The sequence below is a fragment of the Acyrthosiphon pisum genome, chromosome A3, assembly GCF_005508785.2.
Source record: "Acyrthosiphon pisum isolate AL4f chromosome A3, pea_aphid_22Mar2018_4r6ur, whole genome shotgun sequence".
In the NCBI taxonomy this organism is placed as follows: Eukaryota; Metazoa; Arthropoda; class Insecta; order Hemiptera; family Aphididae; genus Acyrthosiphon; species Acyrthosiphon pisum.
The window spans coordinates 936973-957703 of NC_042496.1; the positions used below are offsets into that span (position 1 = coordinate 936973).

At 28.3% G+C, this 20731-nt stretch overlaps 3 protein-coding genes across 5 annotated transcripts in view; 1 reads left to right on the top strand and 2 right to left on the bottom strand.

Annotated features, from left to right (window-relative positions):
• LOC100162846 overlaps window positions 1-3398 on the bottom strand; it is a 7438-nt gene extending 4040 nt beyond the window's left edge. Inside the window, exons 1-3 of one of the 2 annotated variants that reach the window (XM_008188413.3) lie at window positions 3126-3398; window positions 2998-3050; window positions 713-895 (exon numbers count right to left, since the gene is read on the bottom strand). In XM_008188413.3, coding sequence (XP_008186635.1) covers window positions 713-895; window positions 2998-3050; window positions 3126-3131 — 242 coding nt within the window. In that variant the 5' untranslated portion in view covers window positions 3132-3398. The remainder of the gene's footprint in view (window positions 1-712; window positions 896-2997; window positions 3051-3125) is intronic. The other variant, XM_001946345.5, reaches the window with a different exon arrangement.
• A 2809-nt stretch (window positions 3399-6207) lies between these two features.
• Window positions 6208-12918, bottom strand: LOC100160820 (trafficking protein particle complex subunit 10). Of its 2 annotated transcripts, XM_001946388.5 has the most exons (19): window positions 12532-12918; window positions 12223-12443; window positions 11901-12094; window positions 11618-11816; window positions 11441-11552; window positions 11191-11378; window positions 10924-11130; window positions 10672-10857; window positions 10358-10593; window positions 10154-10260; window positions 9125-9452; window positions 8900-9023; window positions 8517-8738; window positions 8247-8438; window positions 7940-8185; window positions 7496-7678; window positions 7231-7432; window positions 6740-6874; window positions 6208-6601 (listed from the first exon to the last, which is right to left on the bottom strand). In XM_001946388.5, exons 1-19 carry the CDS (start codon window positions 12596-12598, stop codon window positions 6504-6506), a joined length of 3447 nt encoding a protein of 1148 aa, XP_001946423.2. In that variant the 5' UTR covers window positions 12599-12918; the 3' UTR covers window positions 6208-6503. The 2 variants fall into 2 exon arrangements, with proteins under 2 accessions (XP_001946423.2, XP_016662870.1); XM_016807381.2 differs by lacking the exons at window positions 6208-6601; window positions 6740-6874; window positions 7231-7432 and adding an exon at window positions 7810-7856 and having other exon boundaries at window positions 7537-7678; window positions 12532-12873.
• Window positions 12919-13976: 1058 nt separating this feature from the next.
• Window positions 13977-16547, top strand: LOC100158750 (protein N-terminal glutamine amidohydrolase-like). The gene is made up of 5 exons (NM_001246025.2): window positions 13977-14223; window positions 14926-15079; window positions 15164-15306; window positions 15367-15488; window positions 16204-16547. The coding sequence occupies exons 1-5, from the start codon at window positions 14147-14149 to the stop codon at window positions 16299-16301; spliced, it is 594 nt and encodes a 197-aa protein (NP_001232954.1). The 5' UTR covers window positions 13977-14146; the 3' UTR covers window positions 16302-16547.
• Window positions 16548-20731: the final 4184 nt, after the last annotated feature.

The following is a 20731-nucleotide window of genomic DNA, read 5'->3' on the forward strand; positions in this document are numbered from 1 at the left end:
ATAGGTCAATTCACTCTAGTATCAAAACTAACAGCACACTATTGAAACTTATGAACGACAATTTGCCATGTCGTGCGTGTGTAAGACGGAGACAACAAATGTATGGGTAGCGTCCTCTTAAGACAAGTCAAACAGTTAATTTTTATTTACCTTATATAGAATATGCTAATATAAACAATTATTGAAAACTACGAGTATCTACGATTATTTGTTATATTAATTTTGAGTTTTACCCACTTGCGAAAATAGGTGGGGGCTTGGGGGGACTTAGTCCCCCCACATTTCTGCCAAGTCCCCACAGTTCAAAAGTCAGTAATTAGTACTGAACATATATAATTTATAGAAAATATTATAGGAGGGGCTTTAGTCTCCACCAAAACAATTTGTCTATTTGCACCTATGGTTTTACCAAAAAACAAAATTGATATTGTCAAAAACTGGTTTTGCATAAAAATTCCAGTATTTCTTTAATTTTTCTTATAGTTTTTCACAATTATAAATTATTAGCCAGTGGCGGACGGGGCGAACAGTTATTGCCTGACACAGATTTCTATATAGTGTATTATAGAAGTCTGTGTTGCTTGACCATCGTCGCCGTAACTTACTCTAACGGTATTTCATACTTACTCTAACAAAATGATGACATTGCCATGTAAAAATAAATATTAAGTAAAAGGATAAAAGTGTTGAATTTAAATAATTGACAACTTACACTTCTCCATCAGAAATAAATGATTTCCATACAATATAATCATGCGAATAAATTGTATTTCTGTTGTCTGCTTTAAAAGAATTGATGGAACCTTTTTCACAAACTATGTTTTTAGAACTGTTTTGATCTTCACAAAAATTTTGATTAACAGCTAGATTTGAGCAATCTTTATTACTTCTCCGTCTAGTTAAAATAATAAAAATATAATTATTTGTATTTTGAATACCTACTTATTTCACAAATAAGCAAAGAAATGTCTGAATCAAATTATTTTGTAATAATGTTTATATTATTAATTTTATTGATAAAACCTTAGTCTATAATAGGTAGGTAATATATTAAAATCAAATTTATTTTAACTGTAGTTTAATAATGGAAATTATGTAGAAAAAAAGGAATAGATAATAAATTTACTATTGATTGTTTTGAAGATCATTAATTAATTAACTAATGTAACAATTTAAATCTAAAATAAAATACACATAAAAACAAAGATAATATTTAAAATTAGAAAAGTATTACATTGTTACTTTCTATATTTTTAAGGTCATATTAAAGAGCAAATTTCAAGATTTGTTAGATTTAGATTATAACATTTAGGGTAAGGATGTTTTTTATAACACTCTAAAAAAGCATGCTAACATCCCCAAAAATATCTACGTGAGTATGCACTTAAAACAAACAAATATGAAATTTTAAAATACATTAAAAAAAAACAGTTCAACGGATTCTCCTGAACATTATTTGTTAATAAGATGGTTACAATACACGCAGGTCCTATACATTCTTAATACATATTTCATATTCACACATTTGCAATAGTTCTGACATATTCAATAATACCCACCTATGGGTCTGTTTCTAAAAAAGCATATAATATGGCATTCTTGTTTAACACATGTTATCCATGGTAAATCTATAGTAACTATAAAATACATTTTTATTAAATGTTCTTGAAAATTTAAGATTTAAGAAAAAATGAAAGAAATTTACTTTTTAGTTATTAAGAGGACGGTACACAGATATTGGTTGTATCCGTCTTACAAGTTGGTAACATAGTTCACGTTTAGCTTAATTTAAAAATTAAAAATTATAGTGATTTGACCTAATATGAAAATTAATAGTAAGAACATTATCTGTGTTATGTGGATTTCTTACAATAATTCAGTTTTTAAGTGATTTATGACTTATGAGCATTTTTAATTTACGCTATATCATATACCCAAAACTTGCTTAAAAATCTCAAAAAAAAAACCCACATGCAAACACAGATAATATTCTTACCATCAAGTTATGTAATAGGTTAAAATTTACTCTAATTTTAAACAAATCTAAACGTGATCTGCTGAAAGTCAATTTACTATTTTACACAAGATAGATACAACCAATGCCTGTGTAGCATCCTCTAAATATAAATAGATTTTCTAGAAGAAAAATTTGGTCCGAATCTAAAACTAGTTACAATCTGTTTTGTATAATATATCATGCTAAATTTTTAAACAATAGAACAATGCCCTCAAATTTCTTGAAATTCTTGATTATATATTACAGCTAACAAATGCCAATATAGGTACTACAATAATTATACAATTATTATTTATAATATACAAATAGAACATAATTTTGTGAAATTATCTTATTATTGAATAGATTAATACCACTGTTCTACATTATTTTAGATTTTGCAACAACATCTGTCACAAATTAATAGGTAGTCTATTTATGAGCATAATATTTGTATAAGTATATAATTAACAATTCAAGCCAAATATAGTTAGTACAAAGTTAGGTACCTATTGAATATTAATTAACTTTTCAAGCAAATAAAATAAACTAAAATACACAACATTTTTCCAAAAACTTATGACAATTACAATAGTCATATTTTATTACATTATTTATTTGTATTTTTTCTGTAAGGTAATATTATATTGATAACTAGGTAATAAATATTAACTATTTATCGTAAGCATGTCTACAGAGATGAAATGTATAAAATACTATTGGTAAATGTGATAAATTGTCCATTAAAAAATGATTTGGATTGTCTTTTGATGTATGTTTGTTAACTTAAATCAATAATCAATCTTTAAATTTTAATACGGGAAATATACATACTTACATGTAGGATAAAATATTTATAATAGGTATAGGTACAACAAATTCATTTTTTTTAGTTTTTAGTTTTTTTAACAATTTATCTTATGCTAAAATAATTTATAAGTAAGGTGTGTATAAAGTAACATGAGAGATAAGTAGGTATATAATATTATAGTAAAAGTTACCTTTTAGATTTAGAAATGTTCATCTCATCCATTCTGATCAGAAATAAGTTTTTCTAGATATAAAAAAAAATCACATATAGGTATCAGTACAATCAAGAACCTATAAGGTATTAATATTTAATACACACTGACATAAAAATGTTCAATATCCAGAACTATTTAGAGTGTATCAAAGAATTTAATCTAGAAAATGGTGATTTAGTAATTCCATCAGCTATAAAATAACAATTTTAATAAACAAAAGTAACTGAATAAAAAGTATATTAGTGTCTTAAAATAAATCTAGTTAATTCATTTATTCTTTATGGACTATGAAAAGGTAGATAGGAAAATATTTGTGATATTACCCATAGTGTTACTATAGCATTTGGGTCTGTTAATATTATACTAGTAGGTACCTAATGTCTACTAATGAGATTATAATGTATTATATCTACCTAATAAATATTGTTGTTAAATTGATAATAATGATTGTATGGATGTTTACACTTTACAAGAACTAACCATGCCACGCAAGTTATAATATGTATTATTAAGGTAATAGCAATTTAAACTAACATAGTTCAACTGCAACATTATAAAGCATTAAATTTAAATTGTATTTTGAAACAAATGATAAAGGTGCCTATATGCTGGCTATTTAGACATCAAACACATTCAAAATATATTTGTGAACAATACATAATATAATATATTATGTTAATTTAAAATGACAAAATATTATTTTTGGTAATACCTACTATCTTTGATACCATACTGAATTTGTGAGTACAATCCAAGAAGACTATTATAATTATATAAAAGTAATTCGCAGCCACAAGAAATACGATAATTACACAGTCATAATTTATCGACTTTAAGATCAAAAAAGGTGGGCAAGTGGATGTCGTTCTGCTGAACAGTAGGTTACAAGTGGGTCACCGTGTAACGGATGGTACTAAATTTGAATTCAATGATATAATATCATTGTATAAGAAGAGCGGAGACGGTATGTCAGTCTAGGTATAAGACATAATATTATATACTATATACATACCTTTCTATGTGGTATTAAAAAAAAAAATTGAAATATAGTAGGTACCTATAATAAATTCTAAATTAATCATATCACAATTTCCATTGACCATTAGGTACTTATAAGTTATAAAGCGTTATATTATACATCAACAACAAACCGTGATACTATCATAGATATATAATAGTATAGGTACTTTAGAAGTTTCAAATACCCATGAATAATATTATACAATCACAGCAAAATAACTAAAATTGTTATTCTAGGTTTTTTAATATGTAATTTCGTCCAAATTTGAACTTAAAATGACTATAAAAATAAACTGTGTAAATGTATTTGTTAGATTTTTTGGTAACAGAGTTAACTACTTACGTGGAATCTTGTTTTAAATTTTCAATCCTTAGATATAAAAGTTGAACATTTTATCATTTTTTAACTACAAAATAGTTATTCAATTTTAAATTTGATAAATTTTGTCAAAATTCGATCTTTAAATGCTTATAAAAAAAAAAAATTGTGCCCATGTATTTTTAATATTTTTCAACTGCTATTGTAACAATATATCAGGAGCCTTGTATAATTTTTTACATTTTTTGGCCCAACATATAAAACTTTATTGATATTTATAGAAAAAAAACTAAAAAAATTTAAAACTGAAAATGTCGCTAAACAGTTCAAAACAAATCAAAATTTTATCGTATATAGAAAATGCTAATATAAACATTCAGTGAAATTTTCAAGTATCCATAGTTATTCGTTTTTTAATTACAACAAAATAAGAAAATTTAAATCGTTACATGAGAAATCGAGTGAATATCAAATGTTGTAAAAATATGAATTTCAAACGCTCATAAAAATTTAATTTGACTTCCTTATAGACATTTTTTTTTTTAAAAAAGGTAGACAAACTTATGAATAATCTTGTATTAAAGTTTCAAATATTAGATTTCAAACGAAATCTTAACTTAAAATAATTTGCTAATTTTCGTGATTTTCCTATATTTTGTCAATTTTTGAACTTTAAATGCTTATAAAAAAAAACGTGAGTAAGGATTTTTAATATTTTTCAAATTTCAATCTAACAGTATAGTAGGAGCTTTGTATTAATTTTTCAAGTATTTTTACTTAACAAATAAAGTTGTACTGACATTCATAGAAAAAAAAACTAATAAAATTGGAAACTGAAAATGTCCCTAAACAGTACAAAATAAATCAAAATATTTTGAAAATTTTAACGTGTATAGAAAATGCAAATATAAACAACCATTGAAAATTTCATGTTTCTACGGTCATTTGTTTTAAACTTTTAAAGTTACACCAAAAAACCAGTCGATTTTGCGTAAAAATCCGTTTTTCGTTAATTTTACTTTTGTTTTTTTGGCACTTTTGAAAATTACTGGGAATTTTGCCCTCCCCAATGCACCAACAATATTCACTTTCCAATCTAACAAGATACTGAAGTTGAAAATCGAAGCATTATTTCGACTACTTATCGTGTACACACACAAAAAAAAAATAAAAATAAAACACACATCATCGTAAAATCAATACATTCTATCATTATGAAACTATTTATATATATATATTATATATTAAGAAGACGTCACAACCGCATGTATTTTCTCTGTCTCACACACATACGATATCTATAGACTAGACAGGTTTATGCAGTCTGAGTATAAATCGCTCAATTTTGGAGCTAGAATAAAAATACCTATTATAAAATTGATTCGTGATGATATTTTTGAGGGAAAGTCTTTGCGTTTTTTCCATTATACCCATTATAACGTTATTCCATTATATCCATTATACCCAATATAACGTACACTATATCGTTTAGAAATAGTAAAAATTTCAGTAATATTATAACATCATATATTAGTGGATTTAACACAGGCAACAAATTTCAAAAAAGAATAACAATACACAGGCAACTCCCGAGCCAGGACAATTAGTAATAATAGAATAGCCAAACTGCTAAAGAAAGAATTGCATTCCATCTACATTTCATGATCATAGAAAGATCTTAATTTTGAAGTATAAAATGTAATAATATTATATTATATTCTTTAAGACAATATTTAAAAATTGTATTTACTTTAATACGTTTAGAAGTCAAGTCTTAACGGAGAGGATAATAATTATTATATTAAACATAAAGGTAGATAACTTACTCAATTAAGTAGGCAATATAATTTTTTACTTTCTTAATCAAATATAATAATTTGTATATATTTTATAAAAATTAATAAATAATAAAAAAGTCAATTATCTATAAAATAAAATAACATGTAATATATAATACTATGTATTATAAACCCTGTACAATAATATATTATATGTATAACATATATTAAACAATGGCAACAAGAATAATTATATAAATATATTGTATGCATATGAAATTTGAATTTAAAATATTATATATGACGTATATTATAACATGAGCAATAAAATGTTTTGGATAATACTATAACAATAATTATTATACTTAAGATGTATCTGCTGTTATACGAGGTAATACGTGTGTTTGGACACCTTTACTTGCGTCGTATACTTGACCAGTTGAAAATTGTTCCAATTTAGATTCTAAAAAATAAAAATTAAGAAATTAATCTAAAAATGAATACCATCATTGGTTTTAATTTATAAATTTTGTTAGAAGGAATTCAGTAATGAATTGCCTTGGAAATTAATCGTAGAAAAATATCAATGCTGTTAGCTTACCAATGTTTTGACGTGAATTGGATGGAAAGTACCGAAAAACATTTAAAGTGGGTATAGGTAAAAATCCACTCATCAATGGCATTACTTCGACTGAAACAGTCTGTGATATTGAATTTGGTGGAAATGTAATAACATCTACATGAATAATTAAAGAACATAATGAGATTGTTTCAATTATATTTAGCATTAAGTTTAAACACAGATATAATAAATTAGCCTAAATTTTTAAGAAGATGTTTTATTATCTCAGTAGTCTTTGTTATACAAGCGCGTAGTAAAGCAAAATTATGTACAGCAGTAAACATTTAATTTTGTTAGTTATTTTTTGTTATTACTTATTAGAGTGAACTATTATGAAATTTAAAGTTAATAATATAATTATCAAAACTAAATGCAAGCTGATGAATATAGTTTTGTTGATTATGTTATGCGTTTGTAGGACATTATATTCTTTTTAAAAATAATTTAATTAAAAGCTCATATTATTTTACCAGATCCACGACCACAAACTGCCCACATTGTTTTGTCCGCAACAATTTCATATTTAAATGAAATTTCACTCTGAGGAATGTTTAGTTGTTCAGAATGTTCAGATCTCTTGAAATTTGCAGTGTATGTACACACTGTATTCATGCGACAGAATTCTCCACTTTTACCGGCCATTTCAACTCCACTTTCAATTAACAGTAATGTCTGTTTTAATTTAATTCACTGTTAATACTCATGTGATTAAATAAAATAACATACACTTTTTACCTTATAATTGTTAATTGTAAACTCAAAATTTAAATCTTGAGTACAATTTGGTTTTTCAGCAGACGAATACTTTGTTTGAAAATTTAACTTTAATGATTCAGCTAACGGTCCTACTGTTTTGATGTCTGTTGAAGACAAATTGATTTCCCACAAATAGCCAATTGTTTCACCATTTTTCAAGCACTAAAGAAAATTGTTTAAATTTAATTCACTAATACAATATTAGATAGCCCTAAATGTTAAAAAATAAACACTATAAATATAATTATGTTGCATAAACTAAGAAAAATGTGCAGTTATAAAGAGGTAAATACCTCCAAAAAGGAACAATTCTTCAAATCCACAGCATGCAATCTTCTGCCTAAATTTAAACCCCTAATGTTTAACCCAACAAATAAAAAGAAAAGATATACACTAACTTTGAGATACTTATTGAATACTTACAGTTAACGGGTCACATGTTGGGTTCAATGAGGTTAACTCAACAACAGAATTAGTAGGACTAACACCAATTATTTCTGGTATCATCAAAGCCAAAGACCAATCAGTATGACAAGCAATGTTTATGCCAACAAATTTACGATAATGACAAGTATGTAATCTATGAGTTACAGTTAGTGGAAGATTAAAGTCTATCGAAACGCAAATCATTTCTTCATCACCTGATGAAGTTTCACATTTTATCCACAACTAAAATACATTTATAGTTATTATCAATACATTTTGAATTATATCTGAAAACAGAAATTACCTTATGTTGAACTATTCTAGGATGATCTTTTAATGGCGGCAACTGAGCGAAAAATTTAATGGGTAAAGATACTGAATGACTAGAATTCATAGATAATGGAGATTTTACATACATTTCAGAACAAAATTCTGTTCTATCTTCCAAACAAAAAGTTAAGCCAGGCGTGGAATGTAATCGGATTTTCTCAACAATCTAAAGTAAAAATTAAAAAAATAAATTAGTAAGTTTAAGCAGGTTATTGGTTGAGGCAATTAGAAAAAAAATAACTACTTTTTTCAATTTTGTCCCAAACTGAAGAGACAATGTAGACATTTCTTCAATACCAGCAAATAAACATTTATTAACTGGTAAAACAAGCTGAGCAGTTGAGTTAATATTTTTTAATGCAAACATAAGACCAAATGGTATACTTGTCATCAATTCTAGACGAGGTTGTAATATTACAGATAATTTGTCTAAGAAGTATATTCCAGATTCTATATTATTTGAATTCTAAAATATTATTAAAAAATGTTTTTTAGTCTTAGAATACTGTCAGATAGCAACAAATAAATATTTTATTTCTGGACTATCAGTAATTTATGGTTCAACAATAGTTTACTAATACAACTATAAAAACTACAAATAATTAATGCTTATTATTTAATATTTACATTAAGTGTTAGATCGATACTATTCATCCCAGGTTGAATATTTACATTATTTGCAGATATTATATCATGATAATCATTTTTGTTATAATTCATAGATGGTTTTCTTCTTTGACTATCTTGTCGCCTACATAATAATAAATTAAAGATTAATAATCTATAAAATATTAATAATACTAATAGTATGTTAAAATAAATATCAAATTATCAGAATTGACAATTAATCACCTCAAGTATGATTTTTGATTTAAGCAAGTTATACCGGTAGATGCAAAGTGGCCATCTTGTTGATAATTATGATTGTAAGTCATAGGTAATATATTACCTTTATTTATATCATAGCTATAAGTGCTTTTTACTAAGCTTAATTTACTTTTCATTTTTTTCAATGCGGATCCAATTACCACAGAAATGGCGATTTTTGGACACAAAACTGTTTTAGGAAGATTGCTTTTAAATTTCAGTGACACTGTTGATGGATAATTACTTTCTTCATTGTTGCATTTCACATCTATTTGAGCCAATACTATTACATTGTCCGTTGGATAAATACATTCTATAATTATTGGTCAAATTAATTTTAATTAGTATTGTATTACATCATTTATACATGATTGTAATTTTGTAATATTTATGAAAACAATACTGCAACTGTTAGGCATGATAGTCAAGTGCAATACCGCTAATCATTTTTAATAATTTTCAATTAGTAATATGAAATAGTCCATCTCCTTCTGTGCAGATGGAGTATCTATTAACATTTAATTAAACAGTTAAAATACTTGAGATATTTTTCTAGTGAATATTAAATCATTGGTAGTGACAAAGTCTTTGTATAATTTATTTCACAATGTTTTAAACACTTCTTAGAACTAAATGTTTCCATCATTTCCATATAGTAATATAATATAATGTAAATTAAATTAGAGATAGATAATGTAATGTGCTTACATTTTTAAATAAAGCTTTAAGGAGAAATACTACTTACATTAATTTCAATGAGTATAATCTTTAAGACAAAAGCATTCATTTATTTATTTACCAGTAAATAGACTTGAAAGTTATATATTTTTTAAAATATACATCAAAATGTAAATTAGTTAAGTATGCATGAAATTTGATTATTTTTAGACAATAATTTAATGATTAGTTAAAATATTATCTTTGATTATTTAGAAAATACAAAATTGTTATAGAATTACAATATTGTTTTATATAAACATATACTAATTATTAATTAATTCTAAAATATCTTACCTATATTTGAATCTTGAATCATTCTTGACATCTGGTCAAAATGATCTTGTCTAACTTTTAGGTTGCATTCAGCTGAGGAAGCTAATTGTAAACATGTTTTTACAAATCTAAGTTTAAAAAAAAAGAAACCAAATTAGTTAATATAGGTGTGCTATAATAAAAAAGATTAGAACAGTAGTATATTAATAAAAAATTAAAACATACTGGTCAACATTGCCAATTTTTTTAAAACACTTGACTAATTCTAAATTGGTTTGTACTATTAATAATTTCCAGTTATCTTGTTCAAATAGTTTTAGGGCTTTAACTAAAAACATAGTTCTTTTTGTAGTATCCCCAGACAATGTGTAAAATTTAGCTAGTTCCAAACCAACTAAACTATGTGCACATCTCATTAATTTGTTATGTTTATAAGTGCTAATTGCTAATTCAGCTATATCCTGAACAAATAAAATTGTAGTGATTAATATTATTATTTATACTAATAAAGGTAGTATATTGTACAATATTTAACATACCAAATAATGTTTACTGAATGTTTCAGAAGATGAAAGAGCTGTTTTTAAAGTTGCTACAGATTCAGTAGCTGTAGTCAAATCGTGACCACTTTGCATTCCACCACATAAAACTTGTACGGTATGAAGTTGTTCAGAAGTTTGAACACTGCCTGGGAGTAGTCCACAAAGATCTCCTAACTCGTATAACTAAACATAAAATTTAAATTTAAAAATGCATAATACATTAAATAAACAGTTATCATTAATATTTACTTTTTTCAATGAATAATATAAAAGCGGAGCAGTGTGATGAGAGCATTCTTCTAAATGTTCTGGTTTTTTAACAGATTGACAAATAACTAAAACTTGAGCGCAGCATTGTAAAACCCAACAAGCAACTGAGCCTTGTGGACATTCAATTTCCAATGTTTTCAAGTCACTTACTGCCTGATGGAGAAATATCAATGCTCTTTCTGCCACCTAAAATTAACATCAAGAACTTACTATTTATTAAATAAATTACACAAAAGTAATACGCACAATCCAAGGTTTGGATGCAGCCATCAATAGAGACGCTTGACGTGAAAACAAATAGCATCTAAATTCAAGAAGTGATAGTTTTCTAATTTTAATGGCTTCCCTTTGTTTACGACTTATATTTTTCATAAATAATACAGCGGACCACCATTCTAAGACAACTTGGAATTCAGTCAACCATTGAGGAACATCTAAAAAAAAATAACATAAATAAATAAAGAGTGAATATGCCACCCAGATAGGTAATTTTTACTTCCAACTTGAGAATTTAATATAAATTGGGTAAACATGGCATCTAGTTCATCATATTGGACTAAAGCTTCATCATGAATTCCTAGCATTTCTAGGGCAAACGCTAATTCTTCCTATATAAATGTAATATATAAAAGAATAATTTTGTAAATTAGAAATATGTAAAAATGTGTATTACTTGATATAAAAAATATTTGCAAAAACTCCAAGACGGATCATTTCGCTGTTCTCTATAATTTCTTATGTTATCTTCATATTTTAAAAACAATCTATCAAACGCAGACAAAATTAATAGACGTACATTGGTGATTAATGCCCTCCATGCACTGCTGCCACATCGGACTTCTGATTTAGGTGGATTTATTACGGATAAACAGCTAAATATAAATAAAATGGTTCAGTTAATAACTGCATGATTAATATATTGAATGATAATTAATGAGAATAAATTCAAGGCATACCGATCAGCTTTTTTTTCAGCAAAATCACTTTTGATCTTGTCAAAGACAGTTGTTCGAGGCAATAATTTACTATGTTTTCTCAAATCATAAGTTTCAACTACAACTATTACCCAATCAATAATATTGTGCTTGTTCATTTCATTCATCCATTTATCAATTTCATCTCTTAGTAACGATTTATACACTTCCACATCCTAAGAATACAAAAAAGTAGCTTAGATTAAAATAGAAAGACAATAAATGTGAAATTAACCATAATCTAGTAAACAGTTAATGGAATATAGGTAATTATTCAAAAAATTTTAATATGCAATTTGCTTACCAAACACTGAGTCCAAAACGTATGCATTATTGGACGGCCAACCAAATTACGACTGCCGATTTGTTCAGCCACAGCATCTTTGTTGAATGGTACAAAGTCTGTGGACAAGGTGACCATTTTCATGGGTCTGCCATACTGGCGCCTCCATTCGATCGGTTCCTGACTAAGCGACTGGCTGAGCACCAGTTTCAAATTTTCAAATAGTTCCTTGTCACCGGCATCTGAAACAAACACAACGTCCACATCGACTTGTTAGTGGCAGAATGGAAGACTGGCACATCTAAACAACGCTATAATAAAGTAGCTTGCATGTAATGAGAGGTTTGTGATCGGATATCCGAAGTGCATCATCGCCTATTGGATTCGCCGTGGTCATTATTCCTCAGCCACACAATTCGTGTACAGCATATTATCACCAAGGTGTGATGTGCCAGTTCGAATATCGGAATACCAACGCGTGCCAACAACGTACTGCACTAAGCAGGTGTTTCTGACGTCGCGGCCGCGAGCAGTACATTGACGTGAACGATAAACACGCCGACGACACGCAATGAACAATTAATTACATTCGACACGACAATTTGCCAATTTGGCCGATTTGTATTTTTTAAATCTTCTCGACATTATCATGGCACCAGCTAAATACCCTATATTTTTATTTTTTATCAGAGATCCGATCGCGTTTCGTATTCTTATCAATCAGAGCGGCGACACCATAGTAGATAATAGATAATAATACATAATTGTAAATTGTAATATTATCTATGAAGAGTGAAGACACCGTGAAGACTGGTATTGTTCTGTGGTATGGACAATGGTACCACGAATTATAGCATATACTTTATAGGTCTATGGATAGGACACATCATATTAGGCTTCGATTGATATTTTAAAACGAGTTACAACTATGTAACAAGATATAATTTTAAAATGCTCATAACTCTTTTTAAAATTAAAATATCAATAAAAGCCTATGAGGTACCCTTAATAATATCCTTACCATTCAGTCTAATGTTAAAGTTAATCACACCAAATTGGTGCTGTACCTGTCTGCTGCTAAACACAAATTTAGTATGTTGCATTGATGTGGGTAGGCCGATGAGAGAGAAAACAAATTATGCATTGGTATTTACTATTTAGTGTTGACAGCAGACAATCTAACGTCTTCTTAATAAATAATAAATCTTTAGATTTTACTGATTTTAAATCTTATTTTTAACTTCATCTGTACTTCGTTTTTGCACTGTGATCATGTAATGTCAAATGGTAATACATATTATAAAACGCACATTTTTAACCGGTATCACCATATACCGTGTAGAGCGTGTGATTCGTGTTCAGAATCTTTTTGTCTTATTAGTTATTACCAATACCATTATTGTTTATGTAAAACAGTAATTTAAAACGATTTAACTATAAAAATTACTAGTCATTAATTAAATAGTAAAGATCATGACTTAATAATCAGTTACAATTACTTAATAATTTAGTCATGGTATAGAGGGTATCTTATAATATTTAAATATTTTATTTATAATAGCCACATTAAATTTTGTCACTTAATTAACACCTATAGGTAAGGCTCTACATAGAATAGTGTCCTACTATAGGCTATAACCACAGAACAATACAGTACAGAGTGAAGTATCGTTTTTTAACCAGATGGTATACAGGGATTTCAACCATGGTACAACTGTACGCTACTATACCATATGTTACCATTGATGGAGGTTGAATTAATACATAGATAACCCAATTTGATGACGATGACGATGCACAATTGCACCAAGCCGTGCATCTGGTATTGAGTATTGACGTTTGTATCCTTGGAAAATTAGAAAATATACTTAAGCCTTCGGTCCTACCTACTGACTTCTTGGCAATCGTATTCACGTCAACGGACTCCGTCGCGAACGGCCGAGAGATGAGTTCGGAATCGGAACAATCTTCGAGTTTGGTTATCCCTCAGAAATCCGATTGCATGTACACGGCATGCTTCTGGTATGTATATCCGACATGTATACATGTTGTGTATACTTTGTTCGTAATGGCCGACAATAGACTCCATTATTCCGTTCACAAACGCGACACGAACTGACTTGGCATGTTTCGATGATCAGACATTTTTTGTAGTTTACCTTTCAATATTTCACCGTAAAAACAATTCTCAGTTCTCACCCACCATTTTTGTTGTCTCGACACAAGACGTGCTTAACATGGCAAATTTACTTTTACGACGTCACGTTTAGCTTCGTTGGTTTTAAAATTGGAGGCCATTATCATACAAAAGTTAAACCATTGTGATTTGTTGGAGGTGTTTTTCGATATTTTAATTTTAAGCAAGTTGTGAGCATTTTTAAATTGGAATATCTTGTACACTTATAACTTGCTTCAAAATTAAAATATTGTAAAATATTATTAACAACTGACAATGTTACCCTAGGATTTGATAATACATCAATTCACTATATTGTTTAAACTAACGAAGCTGAACGTAAACTGCTGAGTGCAAGTTTGCTATGTTTTGCACTTTTACGATGTAGACAACTAATGTGGATGAGAGATATCCTCTTATATATCTCTCCAATGACATGTTCATATGACAACTACAATAATAGTTTGAACTAAACTGATCAGTGCCACTGTTCTACATGTCAAACCTAAAACTATAAACTAAACTTTTTGTTATTTTTATTTTTCCAGCGAGGAAAATATTTGGCAATTAGCTAAACTGATACTAGATTTAAACAAATCCACGCCAAACATGAAATGTTACGTTATTTTTGTGTCGAACTATAATAAATGCGTACACTTGTGGAATCAAAACAGTAGCCATAATGAAGGACTTGTTTTTTGGGTATAAAAATGATTAAATTATCAATTATTTACTATTACAAAATATAACTCTAACATTTTTTTTTATTTAATAATGTATGAATAGGATTACCATGTATTCTTGATTGTTCAACATCTTGATAATACTTTGGTTTTTGATATGGACACTAGATTGCCATTCCCTGTTCCTTTTGCACAATACGCTAAGGAAGCTATTAGAGAGGAATTTAAGGAATCTCACTCCAAACGGTATATTTAATTTAATAATAATAACATGATTTAAACTACAATTATTATTCCAATATTTAGCTATTTTAAAGTTGTTGATGCTGATGTATTCGTGGCTCAATTTTCATCTGATAGAAACCACATGATAGAAGAAGGCGGATGGATGTCACCACCACCGCCATATCCTCCAATTTTAAACGAAGGTATAAACATAATAGTATAATATTTTTTTACCACTATTCATCGTTATTGTTTGGATTGATAATTAAAGACAATGAATTTATATATATATGGAGTGATCTACTTAACATAAGACACTCATTATAAAATAATTAAATGAATCACCCTGTATATTGTGAGCATCTAAAAAATCATTATCTATTTTAGTTATTAATATAATGGATAGCGTGAAATAAATTGCATCTAATCTGCAAACGCTATCTTTGTACTTAATGACTTTGAAAAAAAATTTTTAAATTTTAAATTATAGACCAGGTGCATAATACACTTCTTATACAATTATAAATTATTCTTCAACACGTTTACTGCTGTTTTTATTTGTATAGGTATACTTGTTCCTGTGCCGAATAAATATTAAATATATTTTTTTTAATTCTTACATATTTAAAAGTTAAAATATTGATGTATGACTTGAACATGTGTATAATAATAATTAAAAATAACACAGTAAAAATAAATAATTTAATTGACACGTTCACCAATTTATAGTGCTTATATTAAAAGTGTACGTATTAAACATCAATAATAATTTAACATTTGACCTATTGACTATTATACAATTTATGAAAGAAAAATTGAAATAATTATTATATAATAAATAAATAGTATTAATGTATAATATTATGATTTAGAGTTTAAATGAAATATATTAAAACTGTTGTGTTTTACTCATTGCAGATAAAGTTCACAATTTGGATAATTTCATTTCAATGGATCCTTCAAACGAATTTGGACCAGTACTGAATCTTGAAGAATTTAAAGCTAGATTTTCATAAATATACTCATTATATAATGTGCCGTTTCATTAATTAATCTCATGTATTTCATATTAAGTATTATATCATTATTGGATTCTACTTTCAAGTTTAATTTAAAGATGGCTTTATGGCTTTTATGCTATTTCAACTATATTTTAATTTTTTAACGAAAACAAAATAAGTTATTGTTAGGTTAATTTTAAATTGAGATTTGTGTTTGTCTAAATTAAAGAGTTTGAGATTAAAATATACATAGTAAAAATATATTGTGTTTATTTATTATTGGAATAATTATATCTGTATGAAACTTATAAAATTAGAAAAACTAACAAAAAGTTTTTAATTATTAAATTATCTGATACTTAGTATAAAATGTTAACCAATCTATGACATCACGAAAACTGTATGTCTCATGAAGTCTGGACGCTTAGGGTAAAACACTGAAACTCAAACTGTGGCCACTGGTCAATGTACTCATCGTCTATTAGTGTCACCACTTACATTAAAAGTACCTAATAATATTGATAAAATAAAATAATGCAGTGTCTTACACATACTATTCTCTGTGCCACGAGAGAAGTAACCCGCTACGCACATGCAGACTGACGGCAGTGACCGTGCCGAGGCCCCGTTTCCCCACTTTATAACATGATACATACTAATAGTATTGCTATATAACGTTGACAGTCTTGATCGTGCAATGTCGACATGTCAAATAGGTGGGGGATGAGCGGATTCGACCACAATTTGGTCGAGACACTGGTCACTTCTCTTGTGGCCCGGATTTTGATGTTCAAATAATTTTTAGTTAATATATGTTGATGAAAAAATTAATAAATAAAAGTTTACCTAAATTAAAATAGTTTTTAACATAATATGTTGGTTTTATAAATATTTGTTGTAAGGAGTTAAGTGTTAACTAATGAATCTCTTTCTCCTCTCATAATCTTAGAAAATTTAATTATATTTCACTTATATACAAATAGTTCATCACACCATGTTGTATACTGATACCTATACAGGGTATTGACACCTTTTTTCTTTAATTATTATGTTATTCAAAATCTGATTTTTGTAATTTTTGAATGTACTTAAGTTCATATTTTCAAATTCTTGAGATTTTTTTGGACAACTTCAGGAGTATTCTGTACTTCTGTAGACATACAAACTTTTCTATTTTTCAAATGAAATGAAATGAATTTAAAATGAATTTTCCTTTTCTACTGTAAATTAATTAACGGACAATTTTTCTAAATATTTTCACTCATTAAAATCAAAGTTCGAACGAGTAGTTTTCAGATTCTAAGTAGAGCGATGAATGCATTCAGAGGTGGATTTTCAAAATTATTCTGGGGGGGGGGGGGGGTCCTAAAAAATAATATGTCTTTAAAATGTATTATTTTCATTTTTATAAAATTAATTAATTAATTATATATGATATAGACCACTGGCGGATTTCAGAGTCATGCAGCAAACAAGCGTGTACTGAAGCTGTCGTCTGCACGTGAGGTTTCGTTGGGTTGTTTTCATTCAAACTAGGATGTCTCGATCGAAACTCACGCCTAGGTACGTACTCTATGTCGGCCGAAGCAAACCGCATTGTGATGTTCGGCATCGAACTTGAGCGCCGTCTCGGCGGATCCGCAGATCGCTGCTCGACTGCTGCACGTCCGCTTGGTCCGTCCAAACATGCAGCGGTGGCGAAACGGATGGCGTCTCGATCTTGACTTTGTTGGCAACGGTCGTCATTGTTGTCGTGCTAACCAATGAAAAATGTCAATGGAACATTGGACTGTCGTTATTAGACAAGACGATTTCAGTTCCCGTTTGTATCGAGTCGTCGACAGACGGTGAATCGATCGATGCCTCTTGCATATTCTTGTTGTAGAAGCCGTCTGCACTGCGATGTTCGACATTGAACTGTATCGCCTTGTCGCCGGCCCAACGAAATCATCAAGCCCGGATTAAGGATCAATTGGGCCCCGGGACACCTTACACTTGGTGGGCCCCTTTTCAACTTCAACTTCAAAATAATTGTATCATTACATATTAATGAATTTATATTATTGTATAATTTTTTACTATACAAAAAATATACAGGGTGTAACATATGTATCATATGTACCTATCTATGTATCATACGTCATTGTACGCGGGTTTTTTTTAATAATTATGAATCGAAATGAATCGAATCATTATGATGCTATGGAATTTCTTTGAAACAAAAAAAGACGTTTCTTTATTTTTAACAGTAAATTTTTTTACAACATTTTCAAAACTTTTCAACACAGTTGTAAAATCACCTTTATTTTTTCAAATGGTAACCACTATATTTTTTTATGGATTCTTGTACAACTTTTTTTCTGAATATTTTGACAGTCAAATGATCAATTTTGGTTCGCTAGATTATTAACTATAGTCCTCTAACGATTAGTTTAATACGCATTAATACTTTTAACTGAAATACCTATTTTTTTCTTATAACTATAGTTATAAAAGGTATACCTTTTTGTATACTTAAATAGTTAAATTGGTATGACAGTATTCTAAAATGCTAAAATGCTAAAATGCTAAAAAACATAAACAAAATTGTTGGCAAACATAGTTCATTATTTATAGTAATTTTTTGTGGTATAAAATGGTGAACAATTTTATTTTATAATTATTAATAATAATTTAACTACCTACTTAAATAATAATTTTTTTTTGAAATTTATTGGACTCGTTAAAATAATATATTTTGGGGATAAAGATGGGCCCCGGGACCGTGCCCCCCTTGCCCCCATAATCCGGGCTTGGAAATCACCGTGACTTTCCAACGCGATTTTGCAGGTCCGGTCATTTCTGAGCTCGGCGAAAACTCGGTGCATCAATTTGGAGGACGGTGAACAAATTTAGACTTGAGAGACATATTCTGCACTGCAGCGATATTCGTCATGATCATAGATATTATACGCTATTTAATAAGTATATTATTATGTTATAAAAAAGTGCGTTATTACTTTTAGAATATAATGAAATATTCGTATAGTGTTCGTTGTAACAAAAATACAGATAAATATTACACTGCAGTGACACAAAAGACTGAGAATAATTTAATTTATTATTTCCAACACTGAAACACTATATTGTATACTGTATATATTAAAGCACACAAGTGCTATATCCATTTTTTGTAATTTTCGGTAGACGCAAAAATAAGTTTACTTGTCTGATTATTATATTTTAAGACCACAAATATTCTATGTCACATTTTAAAAATTGTTAAAGCACAAATCTCTTATGATTGGATATATCATATATTGTATATGAGACGCTTAGAAGTGGCTTGAACACAAGGGGTATAAGTGACATAATTTGAATTTCGAAATAATCCCGCCTGAAATATGTGCACTTGTATCTCTTTACGGCTAATCCCAAATGAATTTGCCACTAGATCGCAGCACATAACATATAATTCGCTTATACCCATCATGTTCTAGGCGCCTCATAATATAGGTATAGCAGCTGCTTCTATATATCTGGAGTCTGGACATAGAACTTTTTGAATAGGTATTCAAAATTAACGGAATTTCGTTAAGTTATGGCCAATCGATTCTGCTATCAATGACAATTTCATGGATGCCAATTGGCGATTGAAATTGATAAGATGTAACGGGGACGCTGTGTATCATTTATATGTTATTTTACATGTTCCCCGTTATAGATCCACCCCCCCCCCCCCGCCGACCAGATAATTGATAAGCTTTCAATCGCCAATATCACGATACTAAAAAAAAGTGGACATAGCAACTTGTGTGCTTTAAGCGGTTAAACTTTCAAGGTAATCTGTCTATAGTAACATAGTTTTTAAAACTTTTGTCTCTGGAATAAAATATACTAGTTTACTAATTATTAGGTACCTATTAAATGTCAATTTAAAATTAAAAAAAAAAATTGTGCCAAGGAATTAAACAACTAACTCTGCGAGCGTGCTAAATTCCCGGTTTCTAAACGTATTTTAGTACAACTCATTATAAGGTATAGCTCCATGTATGCGAACAATTTAAAAAGTATTTGGTAATTAGTGCTAAGGCTAACCTTTATATTTTGGTATCTATTTGTTTAATATTGTCTAATATGTATTTACTTTGAACAGAATTCTTATTCAAACTGCGAACAATAATTTATAATACCTATATATGTATACCTTAGTTATGTAAAAAAGATGTAGTATAGTTTTTAAGTTTTTTTATTCCTATTTTTCGTTTTTACTCATTAAACATTTTTGAAAAAAACCTGTTTGTGAAAATATAATTATTAATATTATATAAAAACAAAACAAATGAAGTAGGTACTAGTCTTAGTATAGGTATTATACACGTATATGGAATACATGCATTGCAGCCGCAGGTGTAAAGTAAGTGATTAATAACAATATATGATATAATTATTGACGTACACCTAAC

Excerpts from the sequence above, each read along its gene's own strand:
- LOC100160820 (XM_001946388.5), bottom strand. The coding sequence starts at position 12,598 with ATGACCACGGCGAATCCAATAGGCGATGATGCACTTCGGATATCCGAT. Across the intron at positions 8,739-8,899 it reads GTATCGATCTAACACTTAAT|AATTCAAATAATATAGAATC; the intron begins GTAAATATTAAA and ends ATAATATTTTAG. Across the intron at positions 6,602-6,739 it reads CAATTCACGTCAAAACATTG|AATCTAAATTGGAACAATTT; the intron begins GTAAGCTAACAG and ends TTTATTTTTTAG.
- LOC100158750 (NM_001246025.2), top strand. The coding sequence starts at position 14,147 with ATGAGTTCGGAATCGGAACAATCTTCGAGTTTGGTTATCCCTCAGAAA. Across the intron at positions 15,080-15,163 it reads ATGAAGGACTTGTTTTTTGG|GATTACCATGTATTCTTGAT; the intron begins GTATAAAAATGA and ends ATGTATGAATAG. Across the intron at positions 15,489-16,203 it reads TCCTCCAATTTTAAACGAAG|ATAAAGTTCACAATTTGGAT; the intron begins GTATAAACATAA and ends TACTCATTGCAG.